The sequence below is a fragment of the Ambystoma mexicanum genome, chromosome 1q (genome assembly GCF_040938575.1).
Source record: "Ambystoma mexicanum isolate Mex_15411 chromosome 1q, UKY_AmexF1_1, whole genome shotgun sequence".
NCBI lineage: Eukaryota > Metazoa > Chordata > Amphibia > Caudata > Ambystomatidae > Ambystoma > Ambystoma mexicanum.
In genome coordinates this window covers 694,648,179-694,665,558 of record NC_090922.1, presented here as the reverse complement: position 1 = coordinate 694,665,558, position 17,380 = coordinate 694,648,179, and the positions used below count along the sequence as shown (strand labels likewise).

General features: G+C 47.3%; 1 protein-coding gene across 1 annotated transcript in view; it reads left to right on the top strand.

The window, feature by feature from the left end:
* The window catches only part of LOC138535425 (P-selectin-like), an 899,675-nt gene that overhangs the window by 622,664 nt on the left and 259,631 nt on the right, over window positions 1-17,380 (top strand). Inside the window, exons 15-16 of the mRNA XM_069641294.1 lie at window positions 11,369-11,554; window positions 12,688-12,873. Of these exons, the coding sequence (XP_069497395.1) occupies window positions 11,369-11,554; window positions 12,688-12,873 (372 nt within the window). The remainder of the gene's footprint in view (window positions 1-11,368; window positions 11,555-12,687; window positions 12,874-17,380) is intronic.

The following is a 17,380-nucleotide window of genomic DNA, read 5'->3' as shown; positions in this document are numbered from 1 at the left end:
CCACCCAATGATGAAAAGCTTGAGACATAATGAATGGAAATATCTTCAATTGGGCATTTAAATAGTTCATGTATGAGAATGCTGTTTCTGTTTCAAGCTTCCTAGCGATTAATCATTGTATATACATCAACATTCTGATAGCAAGCACTCCAGGCCAGTGACAAGACAAGACTACAATATTACATCTCCCTTTCATACCATATTCAACCACAACATATAGCATCTCCCTTTCATACCAGATTCAACCACAACATCTACCTTTCACACAAAAGCCTTCCAACCACAACTAACAACCTTCCATCTGGACCCACCACATCCAGACACAGAGCCTGCCACACTCTGGCACACAACCAAAACACCCAGGGGAACCACATCATGCAAACAGGTGGGGACAGGAGGGGACCCCGCGACGGACCCAGGTACCAAACGTGAAGCAGCACCCAACCGAAACTATTGTCCGTGAAAGTCCAGCAAGTTAACAAACAGATAGAGGTGTTGCCACGGCCATGACAACGTTTGCAGAAGGGATACGTTGATCACACTTCTTCCGCTCTCACACTCACATCTCATTCAACCACAACCGCTCCCACTTATCTCTCTACAGACATCCCACAGGATACAACCATTGAACTAACTTAGCAATCACCAACCAAACTTCAAGCAGCCTCCAACCAAGCTTCAGGAAAACACACGCACATCACTCGCATCACGCATTCAGGGTTCACATGAATATAGAGGGATGGTGGAGAGAGGCGGCATACACACAGCAGCCAGTCCTCTCAACAACAGATGGGCAAATCATTCACAACCGCGCCACGTGCATCCTTACCCATACACCCATGCAAGCATCATGCAACCCAGACGCTACCAGAATCATGCACATAAACAACATGTAACAAATAATGTGCTCCTGGTAGCACAGAACCTTTTAAATAAACATAACTATCTCAACCTGTAACGGTAACAATAACTAGGACTATCCGGATAAACCTTTACAACCTAGGTATCACCATTTGATCATATACTCCACATATCACATTTCTTTTTTCCTCTACATTGAGTTCCTATTAATAATATTTTTCAATACTGCTACCATGGCACCATTTAATTTCCCCTGTTATACTTAATATATGCGCAACATCCATTTCGATTGTTACGCCATCCAACCTCAGCTGGTTGAATGTCCCCACACTTCAAACATGACACTAACCACCCACAACACATGCACTGTGGTTACCCAAATGATTCATAATACGTTATCAACCTTACCTAGTTGAAAACGGTGTCATGTCGATTAGACCGCTCACGTCAACCATTTCTGGTTGACACTTTATATATAATCAGAACTTGACCTTTTACAGTAGTCAACTCTTAAGTCAACCATATTTACCATTTTTGTCACTCACAACAGTCACTATTTCCAGTTGACAACACAGTAGTCACCATTTTGACAACACATACATTAACACTGTAACCCATAGACTGCACCATAATGTACCCTTGGGCCACAACACAAATACATACACATGACACAGAACAATGGCCCCTCACATACTTCAGGGTATTATCATAATTCATTGTTTCACAATACACTTTAATCACAAGGTATTAATATGACCCACTTTGTAATATAAACTAAATGCACATTGTATCTGTTGATCAGTTTATGCTTTGAAAAACACCTTGAATACCACTAATTATAAATGCACATCATCCAAAAACATTTTGCATTATTAACCATAGTCACCATGTAGAAAACATTTCCCTTTTTACCTAATAATACTTGAATGTTCAAAGCATGAATCTAAACCTCAATTAGCCTGTATAAATCAAGTATCTATGAGTTTCATTTAATTAAAATAAATGTCCACCTAAAAAAAACCATTAGCAACATTTATCAAATTGTCCTCTCAAATTGTTTTCCTTAAACCCCTAACATACATGGACTGCATGCTCTTCATTCTCAAAAACATTACGTTCCTTTATGTCGGAGACCGTTTTCCCCTCTCGATGCAGGGCAGTCACTTCTCCTACTTGAACTTTGCCACACATAAGAGACCGACGTTATCAGTCATTTCACGCCGCATGTCGCTTCCACACTAGCGCAGCATGCGACCCATCTTTCACATGTAGCATCCATTTTCATTTGCATTTACGGCCTCTTTCACCCAACAAACTTCTAACTTCATAGCATTGAACTTTGCCCCTATGCACTTCCTGATTACGTATCCCCTGTCGATGGGTTCTTTACTCGGTTGCCTTTACCCCGAGAACAACAAGGTCTTCCTGATCACTCGCACAACAAGTGCGTAGCATGGCGGTTACTGCGGGGAACGTTGACACGTCGCATTCTATGACTGCTCCAACTCCCCCTTCACCTCATGTGATGTCACCACTTCTTCAGACACTGCAAGGACTCACGGTGGTCCGCAGCTCTAACTGCCAAACTCCTGGACACATCCTCTGGCCTTTAACTGCCACACAACTTCCAGGAAACAGGCAAACACCATCCTGGGCAGACGCCGATGGGAGCGCTCCACTCAGCACACCCACAGGTACGTGCCATTCACTCCCATCATCGCCATACTGCACGTTGACCCTGTTGCTCACGGGGACAGCCAGTCCCTCTCGCCCAGTGCACAACGTCTGGAGCTTCTCTTTTTGGCGCATGGGCTGCTTCCCCCCTGCAATTTATGGGCTCTTAGTCCACCTTATGGGGCTTAGCTTCCCTCCGCAATTTATCGGGCACCTTTCTCAAATAGTGGGAAAAGCATATTAAAATACATTACACCTGCCAATTTCGCCAGTTACTTTAAAACAGCAGGGCCCTTTGTATCTTGTTTGGGGATCTCTGGGGAATTCTTGGTTTTTGGGGTCCTGCCTCCCAGAGTCCAATGCCATATATTGATTCCTTTAACCTTTCGCTGGGTAGGATGGTTTTTAAAGCTCAGGGGAGCAGTGGGTCATACACAGCTGCTCAACTGCCTCCCCCTCCCACAGCTCTCCTTACCGTCCTTTACTGTTGCTGCCGCTTCACTTTGTTCTGTCCTTTAGGCTTCATTTTTCTGCATTTCCAGTAACCTCGTCGCCAATTGTTGTAAAGCCTCTCTGTAGACACACAGCTCAGAACTCATACACAGACCTGCTGTCAATCTCTGATTGGTCCAGGTAGAGCTTTATTATACAGTATGTACAGTATGTACATAATCCAGTTACTTTTGGGTATATACAGTCACATATGGAACAGGACAGGTACATGGATGGGTAATAACAGTACATACAGTGGAGTAGACCCACCGGCCATCCTACCATGCCCAGCTCAGGCCCCCACTGACACTCCTAGAACATTTACTCACAGATCCACACAACATTCTACTGAGCTGCTCATTCATACATCAACATTCTAATAGCAAGCACTCCAGGCCAGTGACAAGACAAGACTACAATATAACATCTCTCTCTCTCTCTCTCTCTCTCTCTCTCTCTCTCTCTCTCGCTCTCTCGCTCTCTCTCTCACTCTCTCTATCTCTCTTTCTCTCTCTCTCTATCTCCCACCACTCCATCCCTCCTACACTCTCCACATTTCTATCTCTAGCACACTCCCTGCCTTTCTCTCCCTTCCTCTTTCTCACCATCTATTTACCTACCTTCCTCCCCCTCTTCCCTTCCATCCCCTCCTTTCCATATTTTGCTCTCTTCCATTCTTTCGTGCCAGTCTGTTAGGCAGCGGGACCTTCTGGTTGAGCACATCGTTCCTCAGCAGAGCTAACTTATTGGAATTTTAATCAGTGGCCTCTGGTTTAAAATAGCCATGGACTTGTAACCTGGGAAAGAGGGGGATAACTTACTGCTTAAGAGAGAGAAGGAGAGGGACAGAGACAGCAGCAAAATAATGGGCGTGAGGGGTGGGAGTGGTTGACACACACGATGGCTGTAAAAAAGATTCAGAAAGAAAAATAAAGTCAGGAATGTAAGAATGGAAATAAGGTGAGATGCAAAATGTCAAAGCTAGAAAAATAAAATAAATGAAAGAAAAAAAATAGCAAAAAGAACAACAAGCATGGTGTGTGCACTGTCCCCACAATCAAGGCTGAGGTGATGAATAGGCAGCCTTCCCACTAATTTAGCAAGATGCCTGCTAACACTTCAGCCTGCCTACACCCAGAAGGAGAGGAAAAAAAGCCCTGCCGCCAAGCGGTCAATCCACTTTTTTTGTTTGTTTTTGTAAGCATTTGAATAGTTTCATGGCACTGCAATGAAACTATTTGAAACGCTTATGAATGTTAGGCCTGTTCCCGCATGATAACAGAAGACACAGGAGCCTCTGTGGGTCAAGTCTAATCTCCTTTATTTTCTTACATCAAGTCCCTTTCCCCTCTCAATGTTACTCCCCTTCCTCCCTCCTCCGGCTTCCTGCCCTGTGCTCAGTGGTCCTTTCGTTTTAAAGGGACGATATCCTTTTCCAGCTACAACACCCCCCCCTTGCTTATCAGGGAGGTTCACCGTTACATCTGCTTGATGAGGCATACTGGTTTCCGCATGGCTCTCTGGGGCCGACTGGCAATTCGTGGGTCCCCCAAGACTCCACTCTGTCCGGTGGGTCAGTTGCTTCTCCATCCCGAGGTATCTCTTCTTCTTCTGCTTCTCCTCCATCTGTTCCGACTCCTCCCAGTGTAGCTTGCAGAATAAAGAGACTTTCCAGGTTATCTCGTCCGTCTCTCCCTTTGCCGTGATCATTGGGCCTTTCACCACAGTGATTAGGAATGGCTCCGGGTTGTACCTCGGATCGATTTCCCTTTGTTGTCTTTGTTTTACAAGAACAACTTTGTCCAATGGGAGTTGAGGTTCCTTCGCTCTCCTCTTTCGGTCCACCTGTTCCTTTACCTTTCTTTTCTTTTCCTTGTCCTTCTCCCAATTTCTGCGTCTTGTTCTGGTGTATAGTACTCTATTTGTGAAAGGCGGGTTTGCGGCCTGTATTTTATCATTAGCTCTAGGGGTGTCCGTCCTGTGGCCTCATTTGGCATATTTCTGTAGCTTCGTAACATTTGACATGTGGCTTGGGGAAGTGACATTTGATTGGTGGTGGCTTTCTGTCGGGTTCTTATGATGGTGGCCATGAATTGCTCCACCATGCTGTTGGCTTGCGGCCATAGTGGTGTGATCTTCTGGTGGTGGAAGCCCAAGTGAGTGTCATGATCTCTGCTTCCAAAAGATCAGGACTTGCCCGACTCCCTGGGAAGCAGACCCATAACCCCGGTTCCGAGTGCCAGCCAGTCCCAATTGGGACCTTTTGGACCCTGTCCTGGCGCCAGTGGCACCAGGCTCATAAAGATGCCCAGTCCCAGCGCTGGAAGCGCCGGGCTCATAATGCTTGGGTGGACTTACCTGCAGCAGACCATGCTGCTTACTTACCTGCCAGTAGAACCCCTATTCCTCTTCTGTTTGGGACTTCTTTTCCTGTTGGGTGGGGCAGGAGCCACTCCCTAGGTTCAGAACACTGGAACTCTTCTGGAAAGCAGGAACTCTTTTCTTACCTAGGCGTGGCTGTGGAAGGAGACACCTAAGCACTACAGGAGGCTATTTAAACCACACCCGATGGATGAATCTTGCTTTGTGTTATTCTGCATTCTCTGCAGCAGAACGCTCATCGTGTCTTCTGCTTCTGATCCTGGGCCTAAGGGAACAAAGGCTTACCATCCTGGAATCCAGTCTTCAGCAGCACCTGTAAAGACAAAGAAAGAACAGGTTAGCACTACGGTCTTCAGTGGCAGCGCATCTCTTACCTGGTCCATCGGCTGTCACCAACGCTTCGCACTGCATTCCGGCATCTGAAAGACAAAAGCTTACCAGCTCTTCGCACGCTCCGGAGGCCTTCGGCGCTGCATCCCGCATCTGAAAGACAAAAGAAGGTGCGTTTAAAGACATTGGGCAACTTTATTACTCACGTGCCATAGCTCCTTCCCACGCCGAATCCAGTGGGTATTCCAGCACCCTTCAGCTTCTCTAAAGCTCCGAACTTGTACCTGCAAGATAAAAGGGACAGTTAGTGCGCATCGTGAAGCAGGCTACAAGCGCTTACTTACGTGCTTCCAGGCGCTTCTATTCCTCACGCGGGTTTCGATCCTCAACTCTCATCAGCCCGCCATCCGCCATCGCCGGAACCCTGCAAAACAAGAGATATCATTACAAAAGACTTTTAAGACATTTGAAGTGCCCAGAACTTACCGTTCGTGCAGTTAACGACGGACAGCAGTCCTCTGAGGTCAAGAGGCCTGCACCCTTATCCAGTGAAGAAACTGGTTACGGCACCCTGCCCCGAGGCAGATGGAGAGCTCGGCGTTCACTTACCTAAGGTGAGGGCGTTAACCTTTGGGGTTCTACAGGAGAAGAGAAAGGGAAGAGGAGAGAGGCACCCAATAACCCCAGTTCATTAATCCCATATTTTCTATCTGCAGACATCTTACTCTTCGAGTCAGACATACAGTGCACAGAGGTCCAGCCCAAAGAGCCAACCGTGTGTTACACATCACCTTTGAAGATACGGCATTCACCCAGTCAAGACCGGCGCCTCTGCGGGAATCAGGTGAGCGTTACAGTGAGCAGCGAACCTATGAAAGGCTTGTCCTTGGAATGGCTGGCCATTGTCAGTCTTCATGACGTTGGGAATCCCCCACTCGTTAAAGAGTTTTCATCTATTATTACTAGGAGGTGTCCTTCTTCAAGCGGGCCATATAAGTCCATGGCTATTCTTTGCTTGGGTCCCTCAGGTAATGGTGCCATTTGAAGTGGGCATGGGGGACTGTTCGCTGATGTCTTCTGGCAGGTTATGCAGTGAGCCAGGGTGTCTTTGACAATTGCGTCCATGTGTGGAAACCACACTTGATTTCTCAGTATTTTCTTTGTATTCGGGACCTCCCGGTGACCCTCATGGGCTATGGTTGCTAGTGCTTTCCTCAGGCCTTTGGGGAATACTCGGCTTTACCTCGTAGCAATATCCCTTGATCGGCTGTGGCCAGTTCATTCGGAATCGCTATTCTGTGCAGGTCTTTCTTGTCCACCTCCCTGTTCACTAACTGCTCTCTGTTGATGTACTTCCATCTGTTTGTTTTGGTGAGGCGCATTGCCGGTTGTATCATTAGGTCAGCTCTGCTTCTTTTGGCAAACGTTTCTGCCCTGACGGCGGGAGGAATGAGGTTGAGTGACAGGTACGAGATGTAGTTTTCCACTTCGTATCCCATGTGGTCTTCCTTCGCTCCTTCTGAGTGCCTGGACAGGTAGTCTGCTGGTGTACTAAACTATTGCGCTCTTGTGGGGTTCCTTGGAGTCCGTCTGGGCGAGTATGGCGCCCAGACCGACCGGGCTGTCATCCACAGTGAGTTCCATGTCCCACTTCAGATTGAAGTGGGCGAGTTGATGGTTGTTGGCGAGTTCCTCCCTGATGGTGCTGAAAACTTCCTGGCAACGCGCATCCCATTCAAATGGGGCGTCTTTCTTGAGGAGTCTCCGGAGTGGGTCCGTGAGGGTGGCATAGTTTGGCAGGTAGCGAGCACAATAGCCGGACATATCTAGGAACGATCGTAGTTTGGTCACTCCGGTGGCAGCATCTAGCCCGACAATAGCTCTGATTTTGTCCAGGTCGGCTGTGACCCCTTGGTCTGAAAAGATGTGTCCAAAGAAGTGCAGGCTTCATCCGTTGATGGTGCATTTTGGGCCATTAAGTGTGAGTCTGGCCTCCTGGAGGATGTTGCATACCTTTCTCAGTACAGTGTTGTGTTTTTCCTGAGTGATGCCAAAGATCAAGATGTTGTCGCTTTAATTAAAGGCATTGGGTACCGAGGATATCAGCCTGCAAATTGTTTCTTGAAATATTTCCCGGCAGAGGCGATCCCGAAGTTAAGCCTCTTATAGCGGAATAGTCCTTTGTGGGTTGCGGAGGTGGTGATAGGTCTGGAGGCAGGGCCAATTACCAGCTGGTGATACCCTTGATTTAAGTCTAGTTTGGAGAAGCGGGTGACCTGTTGAGTCTCACTAGCATGTCCTTAATGTTGGGTCCTGGGTGTCTTTCCCTCTGGATTACGATGTTTGGAATGCGCATGTCTACGCAGAGTCGCAGGCGGCCATTGTCCTTTGGCACAACTACCAGCGGGGACACCCACAGTGTGGGGCCTTCCACCCTCTCCATGATATCATTGTCGAGAAGGAGATGCAATTGATGCATGACTTGTGCTTGTAGATGGAAACCCACACTGCGGGGGTACTGAGGCACCGGGCAAACACTTGGATCATAGTGAAGGGATATGACAGTGTTCTTTAGCATGCCATCCCCTTCAAATAGTTTGGAGAATGTGGATTTGCGCCCTTCAATGTCCGTCTCACCGCATGAAATCGAGCTCACGAAGTGCGTTCCTGTTGGTAATCCTTGTATGACTTCAGATGGGTCGTATTGGATGTCAATCAATGCTAGCGCTCTGGCAGTGTGATAGCCCCGTCGTTGGGCTGTGGATGACATGAATGGTGTTGGGTACTCTTCACCCTCTGTGCAGTAAGTTGCATTGATATTGACCTTTGGATTGGAGCAGGTGAGCTGCTCCCCACTGGAATATGTGGGCTTGAAATGGAAATAGCAGGTAGGCCCGTGCTATAGTGTGGTAAGTGCCCTCGTGCATGATGTTAACCGTCGTTCCAGTGTCTACCACAAACTGGTTATATAGGTCACCTATCTGCACTGCCACTTTTGGTGCTGCACTGTAATCCGATGTGTCACTGATGAGTCTAACGTATTCCTCGCTGTATCTGTCGTAGATGCCGTATTGGTAATCTACTTGGTGATCCCCTTCAGTTGGCAACATGTTCTCATAAGGGTCGTGAGAGTAGTATGGTGTTGAGTATGCATTTTCTTTCCCATTCTTGATTGGACCCTCGTTCAGGAGTGTGGTCTGTCGATGGGTTGGGTGCGTAATCGTACGCATCAGAGTAACTTGCCGGTTGTTCAAGATTGAGGCCTTCGACTGCTCTTATGAATCCTCATTGAGGGGAGCTAGACAGTGTCTTTCTTGAAGTGTTTTTTGGGTGTCTCGGTCATGGTATGGGTGATGACCGGGCCCTATCAGCTGCTGGGGTCTCCTGGTGGGGTTGAACAGTGGCATCGGCCTGTAGGCGGCTAGCCGGGGGGATTACTTTTTCCTGCACATTGCCTGGAAATGGTTCTCTTGGCCACATCTCATACACATCTGCCCTATGGCCGGGTACTGGCCCATGTGGGGAAATTCAAATCCGCATCTGTAGCATTGTATTTCTCCTTGTTAGGTCGACGATTTCTTTTAGTGGAAGGGTTTTTTAAGTTGGTGTTTCCTGAACTGTGATGAGGTGCAACCTACTATTACCCTGAGTCTGATTGGTTCATCATCATTGAAGTTGGCAAAGTCGCAGTAGATAATTTTCTTTTGAAGTCGGAGGATGAATTCTCCCATTGTTTCGTGCGATAGTTGTGCACACTGATTGAAAGTGTACCTCTCATAGTCTCTGTTGGGGAAAATTATTAGTTTTCTGTTGACGGCGGCAATTAGGCGTTGGTAGGTGTTCCTTTCTTGTGCTGGGATTGTCTTCATGATTCCCTTGATCTCTTTCCCTGCAAGATTGGCAAAAATGTCTGTTTTGTTGGGTGAGTTTTGGTCAGCTATGGCCCTCATAAAGTCCTCAAACTCCTCCATCCATTCTTCCCATCTCAGACCTTGGTCGTGGTGCAGTTGTAGTGTAAATGGGTTGGGGCGCTGTAAGAGCGCTGCCCTACATACTGGTCCTGTCCCGATAGCGACTTGGGCTGCTGCTCCTGCAGCTGCTTGCGCTCCTTCTGACATTTTGTCAGGCATTGTTGTCTTTGCCTGCGGTAAGCTGGGTTAAGTGTCCGTCTCGCTGCCTGTAGGGGGTGGGCTGTGGCTGTGTGGTCAACGAGGTCCCTCCTGTGGCGGCACCGTCTAGTACACGGTGTGCCGTTGCCTCTTTGTTTATTTTCTCTGGGTTGATGTGGGCCTGGTGTGGGGATTGGTTGTTCCTTCCAGTTCCATTTGCAAGAGTCATTTCCTTGGTGGTCTAGTGGGTGACGTGAGTATGTGGCCCGTTCTCTGAATTATTTGCTTTGACTTGGTGGTCACGTGTTATACGCGTGTTTGCTGGTGTGCGTATGTGTGTGGTATGAGGCAGAGTGTTTTGCTGTCTTCCCGCAGCCTCTGTAGCGGGCTTTCTTACTGCTGTTGTGTGACTGGTGCCTCCTCCTCGCTCGCAACGGCCTCCTTTGTCGGCGCCTCCGATCCGTTTATTGCTTTCTCCTTTGCCACATGACATCATGCTTCTGTGGTTCTCCTTCCTCGTTTATTGCTTGGGTGGTTTGGATCAGTCTCTCCTCGCTGGTTCACCACTGCCTGCATGACTCTCATTGCACGCTGGCTAGTCTGCAATCCCTTTGCGGCCGCTTCCTCCCTGGTCCAGCTATCCCTGCTGTGTCAATGTTTCTCTTTGCTGGGCAGTGGCTCCTCCTCTGGTCTGTGCCTTCTCCGGGTCCCAGCGTCGGCAGCAGTCTTCTGCCTGTACACAGCGTGGGCCATGGCCCTACATCGCCAACATTACAAACTGGAGCCTCTTCGGGCCACGTCTAATCTCCTTTATTTTCTTACACCAAGTCCCTTTCCTCTCTCCCTGTCCCCCCCCTCCTCCCTCCGTGCTCAGTGGTCCTTCCTTCTTCAAGGGGCTATTTCCTTTTCCAGCCACAACAATGAAAACAAACAGATCACAACTGGGGCAAAAAGTCACTCCAGCCCCCGTTGTTCAAGCAGTGCTGGACAGGTGCCCCTGTTGCCCCGTGTCCTGGGCCCCTATGTTTGCGGTAATGCAATAAATGAATTATTTGGCCATGATGTATGGTTGTAAGCATGTCAATTTCTGCACAATTCAACTACCAACGTCCCACACCAGACATTTCCTGTTTGGTGATATACGTCTCACTAAAAACATTCTGCTCTTCAAAATAGAGTCACATGTCATGCATCATAAAACATAAACACATAGAAATCCAGCTTTAGACGGGCCCAAGAGGCTGAAAAATAATGCAGAACCCATGGAGTGAGGTAAAAGAGCAGAAATCCCATCCTGGAAGCAGCGAACAACCTCTTGCCCTTTGAGTTATCCACTTAGCCAAATAGTTGGACCTATCAAAAAAGTGGTGCAAAATTCAGAGCATTTACCTCTAATTCTACCGATTGTTCACTTAAGATGTTTCAGTTTGGTATGGTACACTTTGAAAAAATGCATGAAGGATAATGTTTAGGCGGGCTTAAAAGGCACTTCCCACTTATGATTGGTTTATCTCTTGCAGCTGTCAAGTGTAGTTCTTTGCATGAAGCAATGGAGCAGAGTATGAGCTGCCTGCATCCTTTTGATGAGTTTAGCTACAACTCCACTTGCACGTTCAGCTGCAGCGAAGGCTTCCTCCTCATGGGATCAGAGAGGCTGCGATGCAATGTGTATGGAAACTGGTCGGCAGGGGCGCCAAGATGTGAAGGTAAGGGATCAGCAGAGTGCTGCAATTAGGAAGTCCATAAGAGATCAAATAGAAAAGCCCAAGCTTGACCTTCCGGGCTGCTTGGCTCCTTCAGACTGTGGTTACAGAGGACACACCGGTTTCTCTCCTCGGTCATGGGGTGTGAGCTCATTCCCTCATACCCGCAGCACATACTCCCTTTGACTCAATGTTGGGAAGACTCTAATAATCAGTCATATCTTGACCAGACTGAGCTTCAGCTATCATGCATTTGACCAGGACCCATTTAGCAACCCTTTTTGCTAAGCACTACTGGTTAGGTTTCTTTATTCAATCACAGAGCTTTATCTAACATGGCTGTAAGCGGGCCCTAAAGGTTGACTTGTTTAACCATAAACAGAATTTAAAAAAGAAGGCCCTAAAGTAGGTACATTTAGCAAGTTGGAATAGAGTCTGAAGCTTGTGCTGCATATGCCAACGTTAGTCATATCCTGGGCTGAAAAGTCTGGCCCTGGCACAGTAATAGTTTCTCAGTGGTGCTTTCTGCTGTCTACTGAAAACATAAAAGATTGCCACTCCCTGTCATTGACCCTTGCAAATAAATAACATATCATTATAAAGCACTGCTGCACTTCTTGGGAATGCACATGCTGTGCACCATCCACACTTCATTCAGAAAGCTAAACAGCAATGTACCAATATAGGACAAAGTGGCAGCTTAATGGCCCAGTAAGACACATGTATGTTTTGCTGTGTCATTGAATCCGAGCTGACTCTATCTAAGACAAGTGTGCTATAGGCCACCAAGAGAGCGGAAGCTCTCCCGCGGCAGACTAAAAAGGCATGCCTGCCACAGAAAGCAATCAGGGTCTTTGACGGTGTCCGTTGCTATTTGATCACATGAACAGGACCTACAAATTTAGTCGGCCATGTTATCATGTGCTGAGTAATCTTTATTCTGAGATTGAATGGGCTAATATGGTTATTAATTTGTTTATGACTTTCTTTTGATGCCATAACCATTTGATATCAAAGAATGGGCTTGATATGGGCTCAGAGTGAAAAATGCGAGGAATGCTAGAGGCAATTGGCTTTCTGCTATGTCAAACTCTGAAGACTTGATTGCTACAATGTGCTATTTCTTTTCATAACAGCCAGGAAATGTCCTGTAATGGAAGCTCCATTCCGAGGGTTGATGAATTGCTCCCACCTTCTTGGAGACTTCAGCTATGAATCCAGCTGTGAATTTTCCTGTGAGAGTGGATTTGTAAGAACTAGCTCTAAAGTTCTTGAGTGTACATCATTTGGAAAATGGACATCCCAACCACCAGCATGCCAAGGTACAGCTATACCCGCTAGCTGAAAACTTGATTTGCACCCATGCAGAAATCATTCTTCAATAATCTCAACTGTACTAATTTTGCAACTGAAAAATACTGTGGTGTTTGTTCACCTAATTCTCTTTTTGACTTTGACTCCTTTGAGTGACACTGAAAATAGCTCCAGAAAATGGGGGAGCCATTGCAATAGTAATAGAGATAGACTGGGGCATACATTGGGCTGTGCAAACATTGCATCATGGCACATCCCTCCAGCTCAAAAGCTCAAACATTACACTGATCATCAGATTTACTATTTCATTGCAATGGGACATGCACATGGTCTGTCTTCTCTTTCCATTATGCCATGAAACAGATGACAACAGCAAGCCACTTCCTTTGCAAGGCTGTGCTGCAAAGTGTTTTCTCTCATTGCTAAAGTCATAACAGCACCTAAGCAGTGGGTGAAAGAAAAAACTCTGGAATCAGGCCTCCCACAGGTGTTTGGGGCAGAAGGCTCCCGTTCACTGCACCTCACTGACCTGTTGGCTGCACAAGTAAACAATATACTTTAGAATAATTAAAATTTCTAGCAAAACTACTTAAATTGTACTGTTTCTCAGATAATTTTCTCTTTCCTACTTATTACGAACTATACCCTTTTAATACAGCCACTTTCTTCATCACATTGTGACAGTACTCTCACTGTATATTACCTTTGTAATGGGTGACCTGCCTTCTGTTTCTATCATATCCTCTCTATCTGCCATAGTTATGCTTCCCCATTGCCAGGTTTACCGACCTGGCTTCCCCATTTTATCATTAGGTTGTGAAAGCAAGTGGGGTGGGAGGATTGAGGTGTTTATAGCCGTCATGGCAGGTTGGGCCTCAAAGAACGAAGCACAATGGAAGTAGGACTGGTTGGACAGGACTCCGGATCGTGTGCATTGAAATATCAGAGTGCTGGGAATATGGCTGCTAGCTCCCCTTGCCCAAGCAGAACACTACTTCTGAGTGCAGGAAGGGGAAGCAGGGACATAAGCAGCTCTGCCCATCCAAGAGCAACAGTGTAGATGAGAAGCAACTGCTGGCCAGGCTCTGGAGGTCAGACCCCTTCAAAAACAAGGTGTTCAGCCACAGGTACTGCCCCATGGAGGTGTGTCCCTCCCCTTCTCGCCACCAGGAAGTAAGAGTTTTGATCCTCAAATCTTGCCACACTGTTCATTCCCCAGGTTAAACATTCCAATCCGTTCCCTCCACAGGTATTGTGCCCCCCAACCCCCAGAAACTGCCACCCCTCGAGGCACATTGCATGCAGTATGTGAGGACAGCGCAAATACTCTAGCTTGTGAGAGTCCTTCTCTTCACAAAAAACCTCAACAGAAGGTGTGAAGTCTCTCAACCCTCCTCTAGTTCTTCACCTGCACGAACGCCTCTCCAAGAAGCAAACCCCTTAAAAGCAGAATTCTACCCCAGCAGGTAAGACACCTCCCAAATAGGTTCATCTCCACGGGAGATGACATCAAAATTGTTGCTCCCACCTTTCCCATACGATGCTACATAGGAGTGGGACCTCCCAACAAACTCTTCCCTACTACTCAGGAGGTGTAGGAACTCATTCCACTCACGAAAACACGTTGTACCAGGTGCTGTGGCCCTCCTTGATAAGACTTTTATTTTACATGCAGCCATCGACTTGGTGCTATTTTTGCAGGATTACACAAATAGAATCTATTTAGTAGCCCCAAACCTTGCCTGGCCAAACTTCAGAGACTGCAGAATACTGCCACCCCTTCTGAAACTCGCACTTTTCAAAACAGAAACATGAGCAGAAATATTATATTGTCTCTCTTCATTTTGCACTAGTCCCCGCAAGCAAAACATAACATTTTCAATATGTTTAACACAACATGACCACTACCACTCTAGTCCATGTAAACATGCCCTGTATAAGGACATAATGCATTTGATTCTCATGTTTAAAGTAGATATGGCACCAAGAGGTGGGGGCACTAGAGAGCCGCAAAGAAAGATGGTAGTTTCATTTGGAGGATTTGCAGATGATGCAGACATCGAGACCAATAACAGCTATGAATGAAGGGGCCGTCGACTGAGTTACGTGGAGCAGGTGGAACATGAGCTTAAACCTTGGGAGAGCGCTGCACCCACAGGAGCGGGAGCTGGGCCTGTGACCCGAAATCCTGTGACATGGACCTGCTTCTTCATGGGTTCCATATAGATCAAGGAGTGCAGTGGAAATAGAGGCCGAGGGGCTGAGGCCCTAACACATCCTGGGCGAAAGTGTCCACGAAGCCTTAGGCTCCAAATCCCACTGAGCAGGGGCCTGGCTAACCCACGAGGAAGGTGGACCACTTTGAAGCCACACCAGGACCGGAAATACAGACAAGTCAGGGCCGAGGTGATAAGCTTGTTCGGTCAAGAGCCAGCAAAGCATGGGATGGAGGAGGCGCCAAATCTCTACCGAGTGACATTTAATGGTGGTACCTTACCATACAGGTTCACAAATTGTGAGTTCTCCCGCGGGCAGCTAGAGATTTCTACTGGGGAGATGTGGGTTGCTCTGATGCCCGAACCGGGAGGCCAAGAGGAGTCCGGGACAGTCCATGGTCGGGCACAGTGCAGTGTAACAGGAGAGATCCTCGAATAAAGCAAGACAATGGGAGGGTACAGCATAATCAGCACTGGAATACTGAAATGTGCAGCGGACCTAGGGTCTGTAACATACACACGGCTAATGAAGGATGGCTCAGAGAGGACATGTCTGCAACAGCTGGTTGGACTGGGTGCAGCACCCCTCCGGTTAAGGCGTGTCTGTGGTCATCCAATGCCCGTTTCTGCGCGGAGGTGGAGGAAGTGCAATCCAGGGGAGAAAACAAAGAGGAGCTCCCCTCACGCAGCAACATATGTCAGAAGGACACATCGAGCAGTAAAGAGAGATCGCGCCAAACTAGAAACAGCACCCTTGAGGAATGCTGTGGCCCCGGAATCCCGGTATTTGAACATGAATGATTAGCATCTGTTTGCACAATGAAAGTTTGGTGATAGTCAGGAGCTCTGAGTACTGGGGCTTGGCAAAGAGCCTTTTTCAGGGTTTCAAAGGCCTGATTGCATTCCTCATTCCACCTAACCTTTTTAGGGAATTTAGGAGAGGAGATGACATTCAGCGGAGAAGCTATGGACCCATAGTTCTCAATGAAATTCCTGTAGTACCCAGTGAGACCTAAGAAGGCTCTCACCTGGGTCTGAGTAGTAGGTGTTGTCCAATTTTGCACAGCTTCAATCTTACTGGGCAAAGGCCTGATTTCTCCACCTCCTACCTCATGTCCAAGGTAGACCACTTTACTCTGTCCAATCTGGCATTTACTTGCCTTTATGGTCAGATTGGCCTTTCCAAGAGCCTGCAAAACATATCTCAGCTGGTCCACATGTTCTGCCCAGGAATTGCTGAACACTGCTATGTCATCCAAGTATGCCATGCAGAAGTCCTCCATCCCATTCAGAACCTGGTTTACCATCCTTTGAAAAGTAGCAGGTGCATTTTTCAATCCAAAAGGCATAACCTTAAACTGGTATAAGCCAACTGGGGTAGAAAATGCAGTTTTCTCCTTGGGATGGTCTGTCAGGGCTATTTGCCAATAGCCTGACGTCAAGTCAAATGTGCTGAGGAACTTGGCTGCACCAAGTCTATCCACCAACTCATCTGTCCTTGGCAAAGGGTGGGCATCAGTCTTAGTGACTGCATTAAGAGCTCTGTAATCCACACAGAATCTAAGTTCTTTAGATCCTGCCTTTGGTACTAACACATCTGGACTAGACAATGGACTAGTAGAGGGCTCTATTACCCCGAGATCAAGCATCTTGTTGACCTCACCTTTGATGTGGGTTCTTACATTTTCTGACATTCGATATCCTCTGCTTTTGACTGGCAGACAGTCACCAGTGAGTATGTCATGTTGTCCCCAAGGGGTCAAGCCTGGTGAAAGTGAGTACAGAGAGGCAAACTGATTTAACATAGATTTGCACTCTTCCTGTTGCTCAGGTGCCAGATTTGAAGAGAGATTTACTCCTTCAATCTTTTCGTCTAAAGGTAAGCCTCTGAGGAGATCAGGAAGAGCTTCACTCTCTTCTTCTTCCTCTGATGATGCTAGAAGCAAAGCTCCTACATCAGGTCTGGAGACATACGCTTTTAGTCTGTTGGTGTGGAAGACTGTTGGCGCCTCCTTGGGGTTGCCCAAATCCACCAGATAGTTGAACTCTCCAAGTTTACCCACAACTTTGAAGGGTCCCATCCATTTGTCTTGCAAGGCCCTCTGCCTTGTTGGAATCATAACGAGAACTAGCTGGTCCTGAGTAAACTCGACCATGTTAGCCTTTTGGTCATGCCAGTGCTTGACCAATGCTTGTCCAGCTTTCAAGTTATCACTTGCTTCTGCCATCATTTGTGACATTCTCCTTCGGAGACCTATCACATAGTCAGTCACTCTGACTGGCTTGGGAGAAGGAGCAC